Source organism: Geotrypetes seraphini, chromosome 1 (assembly GCF_902459505.1).
Source record: "Geotrypetes seraphini chromosome 1, aGeoSer1.1, whole genome shotgun sequence".
NCBI classification, from domain to species: Eukaryota; Metazoa; Chordata; class Amphibia; order Gymnophiona; family Dermophiidae; genus Geotrypetes; species Geotrypetes seraphini.
Window position 1 is genome coordinate 475437131 of NC_047084.1, and position 15153 is coordinate 475452283.

The window sequence follows — 15153 nt, forward strand, 5'->3', positions numbered from 1 at the left end:
CTTGAATTAAACGCGGCAATCCTGCCAGATTCCGGGAAACCTCCCAAGCACCAAGGTCTAAATGGAGCTCTGAGGCCCAACTATCCCGAACCCCCGGACAATGCCTAGGAGCCTCAAAAGGAAGCAAAGCCCGATATAAAGCGGACACTGAAGTCTGAAAAGGCTCCACCTGGGCATACAGATCCCTAATACGAGCCCCCAATGGGTGCTGAAGGGCAGTCCGGGAAAGCGTGAGAATATAATGTTTAACTTGACAGTAAGCGAAAGTGTCCCCCCAGCAGTGCCCCAACCGCTCCCTCAAATCCGCTAAAGTGCTCAGGTCCCCATCGACGGTCAGCAGATGTTCTACCAAATAAAATCCCAACGTTTTCCAACGACGGAAATTCGAATTGTCCGAGCCCGGTACAAAATCTGGATTGCCCATCAGGGGCAACAGCGCAGTCACCCGCGGGTCCCCCCCCAAGCGCCGAACCAGACCCTCCCACGCCCCACGCATGGAAGCCAAAAGAATTGAGCCCCGAACCTCCCGTGGCAAGGCCCCCCCCGGCAGGTGAAGCAAGGCAAGGAGAGAATACGGGGCGTATAGAATAGTCTCAAGCGAGGTGGGGGTATATTGAGAATCCCCAAACAACCAATCCTTAAGATGCCGCAAAAGACATGCTAAATTATATAAACCAAAATTCGGAATACCAAGACCTCCCTGCTGCCACCCCCCCACCAAAAGATCATAACGCAACCGAGGTTTCCTCCCACGCCAACAAAACCTAGCCAAAACCCGTCTCAGGCTCCTCAAGTCCTTCTTGAGAAGACGCAGTGGGAGAATCCTGAGTACGTAAAGCCACTGGGGAAAAATGACCATGCGAATCACCGCCACACGCCCCAACAAAGAAAGGGGGAAATCTTTCCATCGATCCAACTGCTGCGACGTGCGATCCAAAAGCGCCCCGACATTCAAAGAATAAAGACGACCAAGTGAAGCTGTGAGCCGAACCCCTAGATAACAAAAGGAATCCGTCGCCCAACGCAGCGGAAAGGAAGCCCCCCAGTTAGTCCGCAGGATAGACGAAGTGGGCAAAGCCTCCGACTTCCCCAAGTTCAAACGAAGACCCGCAAAGTCCCCATACTCCTGAATCGTTTCCAATAACGCCGGCAACGAACGCTGCGGGTCCGTAAGATGAACAAAAAGATCATCTGCAAAAGCCACCACCTTAAAGCAAATGGAACCAAAAGAAACCCCCTGCACCTCAGGAGTCGAATGAATCGCGCTTAGCAAAGGATCTAAAGTGAGAATAAACAAAAGCGGGGACAAAGGACAGCCCTGTCTCGTTCCACGGGAGATAGCAAACAACGAAGAACTGCAACCGTTCACCAGAAGGGCCGCTGTTGGAGAAGCATACAAGGCCCTCAACGCCGAAACAAAACGGCCCGCAAACCCATACTTGGCCAAGGTGGCAAATAAAAAATCCCAACGAACCCGGTCAAAAGCTTTTTCTGCATCAAAGCTGACCATAAGCGACGGCAGTTGGCGGCGTGCACACAACTCCAAAGAGGCTAGAATGCGTCTCAAATTCTTCTCGACCGAACGGCCCCGCACAAACCCAACCTGAGCCTCATGAAGAAGCGCAGGAAGAACACAAGCCAACCGATTGGCCAGAACCTTAGCCAAGATCTTCACTTCGCAGTTGAGCAGAGAAATAGGGCGATAGGATTCCACCCTAGCGGGGTCACGTCCCGGCTTAGGCAGAACTATAACGTGAGCCAAGTTAAGGTAAGCCGGCATAGCCTCCGCATCCACCATGACATTGAACATAGCCGTAAGCGGCGCGACAATTTCTTCCCGCAACAACTTATAAAATTCTGCCCGAAAACCATCAGGGCCCGGCGCCTTCAAGGTCGGGCTCTGACGAATAACCGAATCCACCTCCTCTTCCGACAATGGGGCATTCAGCGTTTCCAAATGGGCCGGGTCCAAACCAGGTAAATCCAAAGAATCCAAATAAAGCTCCCCCGGGAGACCCTGAGTCGAAGGCTCTGCATACAGCTCAGCATAATAGTCCCGAAAAGCCTGACAAATGTCCGCATCCGCTGTAATAGGCCTGGAATCCGAAGAGGTAAGGGCTACTATTTTCTGTCTACTCTCCCTGTGAGAAATCAAACGAGCTAATAGGCGGCCACATTTGTTACCATAAGCATAAAGACGATATTTGTAATAGGCCAGGCTCTTAGCTGCCCGCTGGTGAAGTTTCTCATTCAGAGCGACCTGCACCTCCAACAAGGCCTGCCGGTTGACATCAGTGGGCTGACGTCCATGCGCTCGACGAAGATTCCCCAACAACCGGGACAAACGAATAATTTCCCGATCCCGAGTCTTTTTGGCTTGCGAAACATAACTAATAATATGCCCACGAAGAACCGCCTTAGCGGTTTCCCAAAAAAGAACAGGGTCCTCCCGGTGCTGATCATTATGATAGCAATAATCTTTCCAGCGCGCCACCAACGAATCATAGAATTTGGGATCCTGGCCGAGCCAAAGAGGATATCTCCATTGACGGGACTGCGAGGACTGCCCCGGGGGCGTCCTCTCCAGCCACACCCAAGCGTGATCTGAAATCGCGTAAGGACCAATCTCCGCTCGCTCCACCTGAGAAAAAACAGCCCGCGAAAGAAGCAAGTAGTCAATACGTGACTGCGTGGAATGCGCCCGTGACATATGAGTAAAATCTTTCTCAGTCGGGTGCAAAATCCTCCAAACATCCTCCAACTCCAACATCTGACAGAAGGAGGGGAGCCCCCTGCCGTCCTGAGCCCGGCGATTAGGGACCGCAGATGATCTATCCAGAGAGGGGTCCCAAACCGAGTTAAAATCCCCTCCCAACAACATCGGCACACCCTGATGGGGCGCAAGAATCGCCTGTAAACGCCTATAAAATCCCCGATCATATGTGTTAGGAGCATAAACACTACCCAAAAGAACCACAGACCCCGCGATCTGAGCCCTACAAAAGATATATCGGCCCTCAGAGTCAGCCCCCACAGAGTCCAGACTAGCAGCAACCCCCTTACGAACCAAGATAGCCACCCCGCATTTCCGGCTGGAGCCAGCCGCCGCCTTGCACACAGCCACCCAACCCCGCCGGAGTTTAGCATGCTCCGCCGCAGTAAGGTGTGTCTCCTGTAACAAGACAATATCAGCCTTGAGGCGTTGTAAAGCTTGAAGAATTTTAGTGCGCTTCACCGGGGACGTGACCCCCCCAACATTCCAGGTCACCACTCGAACCATGGAAAAACAGAAAACAAAAATACCAAACAAAGGTGAAAAAATTCCATGGGCACTCCAGAGCACCGTCCCAGCAAGCGGGCTCCTGAGCACTGCGGTGTCCCACCAAACCAACCTCCCCCAAGCCACTCCGGATCAAAAGAGAAACCGACATCCCCCTGCACCGAATCAAAACCCCCCCACTCCAACCCCCCACCCCAACCTCCCCCCCCACCGCCCCCCAAACCCCCACCCCCCAAAAACCCCCCCAGTGCGATCCTCCAAAGAGGACCCATCACATGAAGACGCCAGCCTACCTGGACCACCCCCACGAAAAGCCCCCATGAAGCACCCTACCCCCGATACCAAGAGCAAACCCCCCCCATCCATACCCTCAAAGAGCAACAACCCAACCCCACCCGCCTCAGGGTCCCCCCCACCCATAATCTGGGAAGAGGCCACCACATGTCCAGCCCACACAAACCTTCCCCCCAAGGACCCAGCCACCCCCTCAGAAACACTCAGCACTCTAACTCCCCTTGCACTCCCCACACTCCACTACCCCCGACCCCCCCAACCAAACTCCCAAAAACTCAGCCCCCCCGTGTCTCCCGAGCCCCCCAACAAAGTCCAATCATAGTCCAAAAAAGAATCCCAACCAAGAACAAAGGCAGACAAAGGCAACCCGGGGAACAGGGCAAAAGCAGCAGCCTGCCCACCAGAGGACCGCAGAGGAAGCAGGGCACTCCCAGAGCTCCGCAAACTCCCCTCCAAGACTCCAAGCGGGGGGCAGAGGGCCCCACAGAAAATTGATGAAAAAGCGGAGGGGGGGAAAAGCCAATATCATCAAGGCTCCCCAGGTTCAAATGTCACTGCCCGCCAACAAGCAGCCGCGTCTTCCGAACAGTTGGTCAAGGGGCAGTAGATGACGGAAGGCCTCCACCGCCATCCAATTGGGCCAAGTAATCCCGGGCTGCCGCTGGGGACTCAAAGAAGCGAACCGAGCCCCCCTGGGAGACACGGAGTCGAGCAGGATACAGTAGAGCAAACCGGATCCGACGAGTGAATAAGGCTGAACAAACGGAGCTGAAGCCTCGACGCCGCTGAGCCACCTGGGGAGAATAGTCCTGAAAGCACAATACTTTACGGTTCTCATAAGTCAGCTGACGACCTCCTCTCAGCGCCTGCAGGATCGCGGACTTGTAAGCAAAGTTGAGCACTCGGGGTCTGGCTTCCACGTCCCGCCGAGTTCCAATCCTGTGGGCCCTCTCCACCCGGAAGCGACCCAGCGCAGTCGAGAGCCCCAAGGACTCTGGGATCCAGCGCTCCATGAAGGACTGCAAGTCTGACTCCACCAAAGACTCTGGGAGCCCCACAAAGCGAAGGTTATTTCTTCTGGCCCGGTTTTCCAGCTCATCCACCTTGAGCTCCAGAGCCTCCAGGCGCTGCAACTGCTGGCTCTGTGCTTGCTCCACTCCACCCACGCGGTCCTCCACCTCGCCGACCCTGCTCTGGAACTGCTCCAGGTCTCGGCCCACTCCATCCAACTTCCCCTGCAGCCGCTCCAGCTTGTCATCGAGCGGCTTGAGCCGCTTCTCCAGCACGGACTCCAAAGCCGCCGTTACCTCCGTGGTGATCTCCGCCACCCACGACGGAGAAGCGGAAGGCCCCGCTGGGCTTGTGACTGCCGCCATTTTTTCTTCAGCGAGCCGGGCGCGTTCTCTGTGCGGTCTGATTGATTTTGCCGCCATACAGCCCCGCTCGCACTCCACACCACCGGCGCCGTCTCCAAGTAGCCCCAAGCAGGGAAACAGCGGTCTGACGGGGGCGAAAAGTCAGCTAAAGTCGGGCGATTTCAGGTAGGCGGCAGGAGAGACGCGAATCACCGTCTGCTCCTGAGCATAGCGTCACGTGATGATCCTACCTCTGGCTTTAAATCCTGTCTGTCTTGCTTCCACTTTCCAACTATATTCTGTTCCCAAACCCTGCGTGGTTTAACTTCTGGCTTCAGCTTGTGCTGCTCATTCCTGCCTTGCTCTTCTTCCCTCTGCCTTTCTTTACTAGGGAAATTAAAGCTAGCCACAAGTGTGTGCTTCTCCCTGATTAGTTGGAACTTTCTGAGAGCTGTGATCCTATTTGACCCAATTTTCTGCTTAGTACACTGGGTGTCTTTAATGTTAGCCAGCTCTTGTTTACCCTTTCCTAGTTTAAAAGGGTTTCCCTATACTGACTGTGTCCTATTAGGCAGTTGCCTAGAAAAAATTAAAAAGGAATCTGACTGTGTGTTCCTTTTCCAGAGTGTTTCCTAGGTGCACCACCTTTTCCTGTTTCTGTCTAGGTTTTGCAATGAGCTTATTAAGGAACTGTGTTGGCATAAATATTATTTTGCCAGCATCCAGCTTCTCTGGGTTTCTGCTGGAGTTCAGAGATTTCCCTGTGATATATAGGGGAGGAAATGAAGAAGACAGGAGGAGACAAAAGAAATGGCAAATAGGTCATATACTGAAAAGAGAGCTAAGACAAGACAGAGGAAAACAGAAACAAGAGACTGACATGGCATAGAAAATGAAAATCAAACAAAGCTAGAAGAAGCGAATAATGTTTGTTTGTTTTTTATTTAGTGGGTAAAATATGTAAGTTTTAGCAATTAACATCTGCTATCTTAATATCTTGCACTGAAGAAATACATCCTATTTCTATTTCTCTGGTGCAGTACTGCTACAGAATGAATAGTCTGTTTTTTAGGGGGGTCAGTTTAACATATGTCTGGGAGGGGAGTATTTGTTTTATATGGTTCTACACTTCTCCCTCGTCATTCGCGGGGGATAAGGGCAGAGCCGGACCGCGAATGCCAAAAAACCGTGATTATCCGGCTCTGACCCACCCCCACCTCCCTGCCGCCTTCCCAGCCTTACCTGGTGGTCTAGAGGGCTTTCGGGGCAGGAGCGATCTTCCTACGCTCCTGCCCCGTGCAGGATCGCCATCAGGAAATGGCTGTAGGGAGTTCCCGACGTTTATATGAAACCGCGAGTGCAGGAACCGCGAATGGGGAGGGGAAAGTGTATTCCCTTATGAAAATGTTGGTTGGGTGGGGTTTTTTAATGTTGTATGGATTCTGATTGATTATAAGTGCATATACGATTACTATTATTTGTATAGATATTGTATTGCATTTTTGTTAGCTTTAGAAACTCAATACAGATTTATTTTATTTTTTTTAAAAAAACAAAGCCATTTAGCACAGGCCACTGCACTAATGGCCCCCAAAGCACATAGGGATTTAAAGAGCTTTGGGGCCGTTGCCACGTGGCAGCTGCTAAAAAGGGGGTTAGTGAAGATCTATTTTCTGTTCAGCATGTATGGTCTAGGTATTCTTTTTTTGTTGTTTAAATCTTTTATTAATTTTTCAAAGTTAACAAAAATGCAGTACAGTATCTACACAAACAGCATTATTCATATATGCATTTATAATCAATCAAAATCCCCATAGCGTGATAACCCCCCCCCACCACCACCACCACCACCACCACCACCACCCACCCAACCAACCTATACCTTGGCCTAGGTATTCTGTTAGCATGGATTTTTTTAAATAATTGATTTTCCATACTTCAAAAGCATGGATTTTCTATATAGGAAACAATAGCAATCCAACTTGTTCTGTTTTCCCAGCATTTATGGTACTACCCTTTTCTAGCTAGGTTCCTTGCTGTGTGAATTCTGGTCTTGAGAGGGTTTTGTATTACTTCATATCTCTGCTACTGGAGAGGATTTATGTTGCTGTTACTGAAATGACACCAGAACCAGAATTTTTTCAGTACAAGTTCTGCTTTGTACCCATTGTCAGACAAGAAGAGCTTCTATGAACTATGAATGCAGAACACATGTTTACATTTAACACGATGATGGCACAGTATGGAATACAGATGTCAGTATTTTTCATATTAGAATTCTAGTCTACATAATTTAACTGCTATAGTTTTTGCTGAGAATAACTAGCATTTGCATAGTTTTCATGTTTTTTTTTATCATGTAGCCTGATAATATAAGTTGTGTTCATTTTTTGGGCAACTGTTTGGTTTCATGTTATAAGTGAGGCCCCCTAAACTGATTTGAGCTGAGTACTTACTGCCCTGCAGCCCTGGTCATCTTCTAAAAACTGCTACAGTGAAGAAAATCTTTTATGTTTATTAAAATCTTTATATACCGCTATACAACCGAAAAAGATCAAAGCTATTAAAGCTATTCTTGACCTTGTGCTCACTGGCTGTTCAGAAGGAGAAAGTCAAGTGTAGAAACTGTATATCATCCACCCCTCTATCAGAGCCATCAGATGAATATTTTGTTTGAACTGGGAATCGTGCTTGCCATCCTGGCACCAGTCCTGAGCAATCTCCTGTTGCAACTTCCATAGGCTGCAGTCCTTCCACTTTCTCTTGCTGTTTCCTGTGGCCCAAAGGGCGAGGAAACATCATAGAGATCAGGAGGATGTTTTTAGAAGGTGAGAACAAGAGGAGAGAGCGATGGGTATAGGGCAGGGGGATGAGGTGCAGAAGGTGGGGTCAAGAGGATGGAGTCAGGGGATTGGGCAGGGGGAGAGAGACTGGTGGGGAGAGAGAGAAAGGGGAAATGAGGAAGACATAGAGGAAACATAAAGAGATGATAGGGTAGATGAAGAGAGAGAGAGACTGGCAGAGTTTAGAGGGAGAAACTGGTGAGGTCAGGAATAGGGGATTGAGAAAAAGATAGATACTCATATAAATTGGTGAGGTTGTAGGAATTTGGAGCGGCTTGCCCTGCTTCACTTTGTCTCACCTTTCTACTGCTCCACCACTATGTCATGAGGCTGTTCGTACAATGCATTCTGGGTCCTTGAATCTTGGTGTGTGGAAGATTGGCCACAGCTGCTCTAACACATCTACCTCAAGCAGCCTGAGAGCCTGGTTTGTGGACTGTGGTCATATTGTACACCGCTTCAAAGGCAAACAACTTCTAGTTTCAAGTTTATTTAAAAGTTTTTACACCGCTCAATTAGACTTCTGAGCAGTGTACAATAAAAATTACAGTGTGTGTCGCATAAAATGGGGAAGACAATTAAAATAGACTGTGTAATAAATTAGACAGGACGGACAGAAACAAATGGGAAAGGGGGGAAAAACTACAATGTTTTTCAAGAGAAAGAGAGCAATTAAGGGGGAAAAAAATCGGGATAGGGGAAAAAAGGATGCTTTCTACAGTCGGCATGTTTTTTGTTGGTTTGTGTTTTTTGTTTTGCCCTTCTAGTGAGGTTCTTTGTCATTTTATTTTTCATTTTGTATTGTAGATCATTTTTGGGAAGTCCAACGGTGCAGAATTTGTACAAGAGGCATACACAGCTGTGACATACCATAACAAGTAAGTGCAGGTAGACAGCATAAGTATTCTTTCAATATCAGCAGGCAATACCACCACATATAAAGATAAGAGAGAGCAATTACAGAGTAGTCTACCTCTCTCATGGCAGTTTGGCTGTCAACCCTCTCTTGGAGACCCATCGTGCTCATTTTGCTCTGTCATCTCTCTTCATGTTTGATACTGATGAGCAGAAATAAAGTTCAGTAGCTCCTTCTGCAAATCTGAGCTGAAATGCTATCCTCCTGTCCCTTTCAGCAGTAATGGGTGAGAGATGTGGAAGCCTGCACGTCATCTACAGCAGCCTGTTTTTAGTACATTCATCCTTAGCTCATGACTAGATGGGAAGAAAAGATGAAGGGTCTTTGATGAAAGATTACAGTTCTTTGCTTCATTTTTCCTTTTGTTTGATTCCTGAGGTTTCATGTACCTCGTTGTGGGGGAGGGGTTAATAATTCTTTATTGATTTTCCATACTTCAAAAGTGCAATACATGAATACATAACACATAAAACATCAATTTAAGCGCATCCACTTACAATTATATATATAACCACTCATTTTCTCCCCCTCCCACTCAATGATTATACAATAAAACTTAGTGACATTTATTTGCCCAGTAACCTTACCCTTTTCATATTAACATCGTCTTCCCACCCTTCCTCCCACCCCAAGTGTAACTACTCTAGTTATGTTTTTTGTTGTGGTTTTTTTTTTTTGGTTTTTTTTAATGCAGGTCTCCTGATTTTTATGAGGAGGTGAAAATTAAACTCCCTGCAAAACTCACAGGGAAACATCACCTGCTGTTCACATTTCACCATATCAGCTGCCAACCAAAACAAGGGACTTCCGTGGAGACTGTCCTAGGATACTCGGTACTGAATTTCTTGGACTATCAATTCTGGAGTACAGAAGCTTGATTATATAAATGTTAATACTGTATTTTCAAGGATTATTGTGACTTGCATTCAAAGTGGAGCCCACGAAGGGATAGTGAAAAATGCAGCACTTAAACAAGTCTTTCTGCATACTGGTTAAGCCCTTTAGTAGTAGTGTGAATGTTGCAATGTTACGGTTACTTGTCCAAATCCTTGTGTCCCCTTAGGAAGTCAAACAGCCAGTCCAAACATTAATGGGGTGAGCAAAAGAATCCAGATGCCAGAAGATTTCCAAAAATTAGAAGGCAAAGTCATATTCATTTCCACAATTACTTATCTTTTATTCTTTTGTCCATTTATCTTAACATTCTGGAAATCAATCTGGCCCCAAATTAATAGGATGTTAGAAAATCCAGTAGCCTTGACATATGATACTATATTATTTGGAACAACAATGAGAGCAAGAAATCAAATTTCATCAAGTAATAACAAACTTCTATTTATTTTAACTGGAATAGCAATACAACAAATCACATTTAATTGGAAAAGGCATGACAGATTAAATTACACTTTCTGGTGGAATTCTGTTTGCCATATATACAAAATGGAACTCACCATAGCAACACAAAAAGGATATATTAATAAATTTCAAAAAATATGGAGACCATTAACAGAATTTTGTAAAGAACAATAATTTTCCCAGGTATAGAATTTGATTAGAAGGGAAAGGGGGAAACATGTTTTTAAATAATATAAAATAAATAAAAATCTAAATATATAAAAAAAAAAAAACAACTAATGGAATTTTGATTGAAAGGGAGGGGGAGGGATGGGATATTATTATTATAATTAATAAGAAATATATAACTTTAAAATTCTGATATATTAATTGCATCTATATAAAAAAAAAAGTTTTATCAATTTATCAATATGTAAGCTTATCAAGTGTGTATATATAAGTTTATATAAAGAATATGTAATTCACTTGTTGTAACATAAGAAAATGAATAAAAAAATTCAAATGAAAAATGAGAAGGCAAAGTCACATACTTAATAGAATTACCAATGACTGCATTTTTCACCAACAAGCTGCTTTTAAAATTTGACTTTTAAAAAAACTAAGAGCTTTATAAGTCCATGCATGCAGTGGCTAGACTATTCCATTCCATGTGAGATAATCTGTGACTGTTCCAGTTATGGCAGTTTCTGGGAGTACAGAGAAATTGCAGGGTAGCTGAAAGAATTAGGAAGATAATGGTCTAGTATTAAATGTTGACTTGCTCACTGAAAATGCTTTTAAAATATTGCACAGTTGTACAGAGAGCAGCCCTCTACTAAAGAAATCAGATTCTGACTGTATATATTTTGCAGCAGTAGGGCCTAGATTCTGTAAGGTGTGCCTAACTTTAGGCGTGGTTTAGACGTCCTGGAAGTGCAAGTGCCAATCAGCGGCACTTAGGCACTACATAGGCCCCGTCTAGACGTCTGTTCTGCATCCAGCGTGTATTAGACGCAGGTTCCTAAAACCTCATATAGACGTCCCTACGATGTTATATATAAAAAGGTGTTTTTTTACTGATTTTACTGATCATTATTTCAGGACTGTAAGCTTTAACACAATTAACCCAAAGTATACCATCAATAAAAGGATAATAAAAACACAGTATACCATGTTTATAAAATATTAGTTTTAGTGGGAGTTGATCTAGAAACATCAGCATGGAAGGGGGGAAGCTTCACTCCTGTGCTACACAGAAACTTGTATAGCAATATAAGCTCCTATAAGAAGTATAAAAGATAAGACTTTGAGCTCTGTATAGGCTTCAGATAGATGTGGTTTAAGTTCCAGAAAGGCTTTAGCAGGATACATGCTATTTAGGTCATCCAATGAGCTTTCTCTGGGCATCCTACAGATGTTATTTGAGAGAGGTTTTTAGAAGCGATTACAAATAATACTTTCTTTTTCATGAAACATTGCTACAATCAGCTCATTCCTCAAAGCAAACAGAAAGCCCATAACTTCAATTGGCCAAGCTTAAAAACAGAATAAAATACAGAACAGACCTGAATGTGGCTTCTAGTTCATTGGAAATGAGGGGATGCTGCTGCACAATGATGAACTCATTGTGACATCATCAATGTGCACCAGCAAAGTAGAATGCTACAAGTAAAAGACAGGCTGGGAGTTGAACTCACAATCTCTGGAAGATCAGTACAGCACTTTTATCATTGAGCTACAGCACCTTCCACTCCAGTTTCTCTGACTCCCCTGTCATATTTCGCTTAGTGATCTGCTAAGGTAAAATCTGCTTAGCTATCATCTCACAGTTAGCTGAGACAAAAGACTGGTAGCTCAGTGGCTTAAAGCATTGCTTTCATTGTCCCAAAAGCCAGAATCTCAAGTCGGGTTCAATAAATGTGACATGGATTCAAATACTGCTGTTTTTATTAAATGCAAACTCAACTTTTGGAATAGATTGTTTCTAGTATTGCTAATGTTGTGCTGTTTGAGATGAAAATGAGATGTTATTGGTGTGTAGCTTGTCATTTTTATTAAAATGAGTATTTTGTCAGCTGAAAGACATGAGGGAGTCAAACCCAGACCAGGCTCACACCCCAACCTTCATTCTAACCGCTATGCTACAGAATCAGCCATAAAATCAGAGCAATTCTAATTGGATTATACTGTGCTGTTTAGGCGTACTTTGGGCAGTAGCATCAGCGTGTTTGCGGCTCCATAATGGAGCACCCGAAGCATGCCAAATCGGCTGCAGGTCAGCATAGCTCAAGCTGTCAGGGTAGGAAACTGACTGAAAGAAGCCACCCAAGTTAAGGCACCTAGTTCATCCTCTCCACCTCTCATCTAATCTCATATTCTCAAATAGTATGCTGGTTGCAGGCTGTGAGACAGGAGACATACCAGCTACCCTGTTTGCTCCCCCCATCCCCCCTTTGCAGCTTGGGCCTCATGGAACACTAGATAAGACAAAGGTCAATGTGACCAAATAGCTGAAGTGGTGTTTATTAAGGAAACACTAATGCCTGGCTGCTACTCAATATAAATAAGCACAAGGTGAAAAATTGTTTTTTTTTGTTTTATAAATCTTTATTCATTTTCTTATGTTACAACAAGTGTTTCAAATAAACTTTTTAGAAACTTGAATATACACACTTGATTAACTCACATATTATTATTAAATTAACATTTCTTTAGAAAATTAATATTATATAAAGTTATATTATTATGCAAGAAATTTAAATTTATATAATTCTTATTGAATATAATAATCCCCCATCCCTCCCTCCCTCCCCTTCAATAATACATAAAATCAACTTTATTGTAAATTCATTCAAATATTGATATAGTATGTAATAATCAGAAATAAAATCCCACCCCATTCCCTTCTAATCAAATATCTTATCATGGGAAAAGTTAATCATTCATTACAGAAATCTGTTAACGGTCCCTAGACTTTTTGAAATTTACTCACATAGCCTTTTTGTGTTGCAATGGTGAGTTCCATTTTGTATATATGGTATAAGATTTTTATTGCACAGTCCTGGAAAGCAGCATGCAGTTTGATGAGATGGATGACAGGTATGCAGAGTAAGGCACTCGTAGGTCCAAGTTGTTATTGTGGTAGAATTGGTAAGGTTCCAGAATCTGCTCCTGGTAGGAGAAGGCAGGCTGAAGAAAAAGGAAGATGGATTGAGACTAATTAAGAGTCGACTGGTGAGTTTTAGGCTATCTTTTACAAAGGTGCACTAAATCCACGCATGTGCTAACTACTAACGCAGCATAAGATAACATGCACGCGTTGACCTTTAGCACACAGTAACGGCGCCTAAATGGTGCAGCTTCAGCGCGCGGTAAATGTTAACATGTGCATGTTATCCTATGCACGCGTTAGTAGTTAGCGCATGCGTGGAATTAGCGCACCTTTGTAAAAAATTCACCAATTGTTTTCTCTGAAAATCTTCTATAAGTACACCCTTCTGAAGGAAAAAAAGTGTGAAACATATTAGCATTCTGAAAATGTAGATTATTCATCACAAGGGCAAAGAAAGGTTGCAGTATACCATTCTCACCTATTCTTTCTGTTTTGGAATTTGAGCTTTGTCCAGGTGCAAGCTGTGCTGAACCCAGTTTGAACAGACCTGCTCGGACCTGAAATCAGGAGATAAAGGGGGAAAAAGTTAAGACAAAAATACACAGAAGCCTTGAGAGAATATGTCACACCACAGTCTCAAAATAACAGCTAGAATGAACAGAAGCAAAAAAACACACTGTTCCTTTTTATAATAAGGATACCTAACAATTAGAACTCTTAAAAGATTTACCTTTAGCTCTATGACGAAAAGCACTGCTATGGGTTCCACATATTCATGTAACTGCATATCCTTTTTGCTGTCACCAAAGTTTCAAACATCATGGGGGGGGGGGCTTTTCAGCCAAGACTCCTGGAACCAAATTTTATCATCACCTTCTCAGACCTGCTAATGACCCTGTGGAATGGAGAGAATTGTGGCAGATTTCAGGGGAAGAAAAAGTTAATGGAGAATCACCATAAGCAGAATGGAAGTCCAAAAGAACAAATCAGTTCTGCCTGAGCTTTTATCTAATAAAGACAGCTAAATAGGTAGCAATATATCATTCTCACCTAGATTTGTTCCTGGAAAGATGAAAAAGGTTAGACAAATATCAAAATTGCAAATTACTATAGCTGCTAATGGTCCTATGAAATGGAGAGTTGTGGCAGACATAGGAAAGAAAAGGTTAAAAGATAATTAAGAAAGGTAAGGTCTCAGAAATCAGCATAAGTAATAACACAGAACAGGAGTCGTAAAAGAGAAAACACTGCTCTGATGGACCTTCTTATACTAAGGATGCCTAAGTAGCGTCTGATGTCATAGGCACCGTTTGGACTTCCCGCCAGAAAACTTTCTTTTTTTCTTCCAATTCTTTATTCATTTTTTCATCTTACATCAAGTAAACAATATTACAACAATTTTTTTTTTGTTAAATCTTTATTCATTTTTAAATATTACAACAAGTGTATAATAAACAATCAGAAAAATTTTAACTAATCACTTGACAATCTTATTTATATTCCCCCAAATATATAGATATAAAAGAGTCCCTTCCCACCCACCCATACATTAATAACAAACAGTTATCAATTACAGTGGTGCCTCGCATAACGGACGCCTCGCACAGCGAACGCTGCGCACAACGAACTTTATGTCTTGATCCGTACAACGAACTTCGTTTCACACAACGAAGTCGCCCGAGCTGCATCCTTCCGCGCAGGCACTGCGCTTAACTGCCCTCTCTCCGCCTGGTTCCCTCTTGCCCCCCCCCGACTCCCCGACACGATCGGGGCAAAAAGGAGCCCAAGCCCTCTTGCCCCGCCGATTCCCCAACTCCCCACACAATATCGGGCCAGGAGGGAGCCCAAGTCCTCCTGGCCACGGCGACCCCCTAACCCCACCCTGCACTACATTACGGGCAGGAGGGATCCCAGGCCCTCCTGCCCTCGACGCAACCCCCCCCTCCCCCCAACGACCGCCCCCCCCCCAAGAACCTCCGACCGCCCCCCCAGCCGACCCGCGACCCCCCTGGCCGACC

General features: G+C 44.7%; 1 protein-coding gene across 5 annotated transcripts in view; it reads left to right on the plus strand.

Annotated features, from left to right (window-relative positions):
• The window catches only part of DOCK8 (dedicator of cytokinesis 8), a 414444-nt gene that overhangs the window by 174627 nt on the left and 224664 nt on the right, over positions 1-15153 (plus strand). For all 5 annotated transcript variants that reach the window (XM_033924987.1, XM_033924968.1, XM_033924979.1 and 2 more), the window contains exons 16-17: positions 8580-8650; positions 9383-9521. In XM_033924987.1, coding sequence (XP_033780878.1) covers positions 8580-8650; positions 9383-9521 — 210 coding nt within the window. The remainder of the gene's footprint in view (positions 1-8579; positions 8651-9382; positions 9522-15153) is intronic.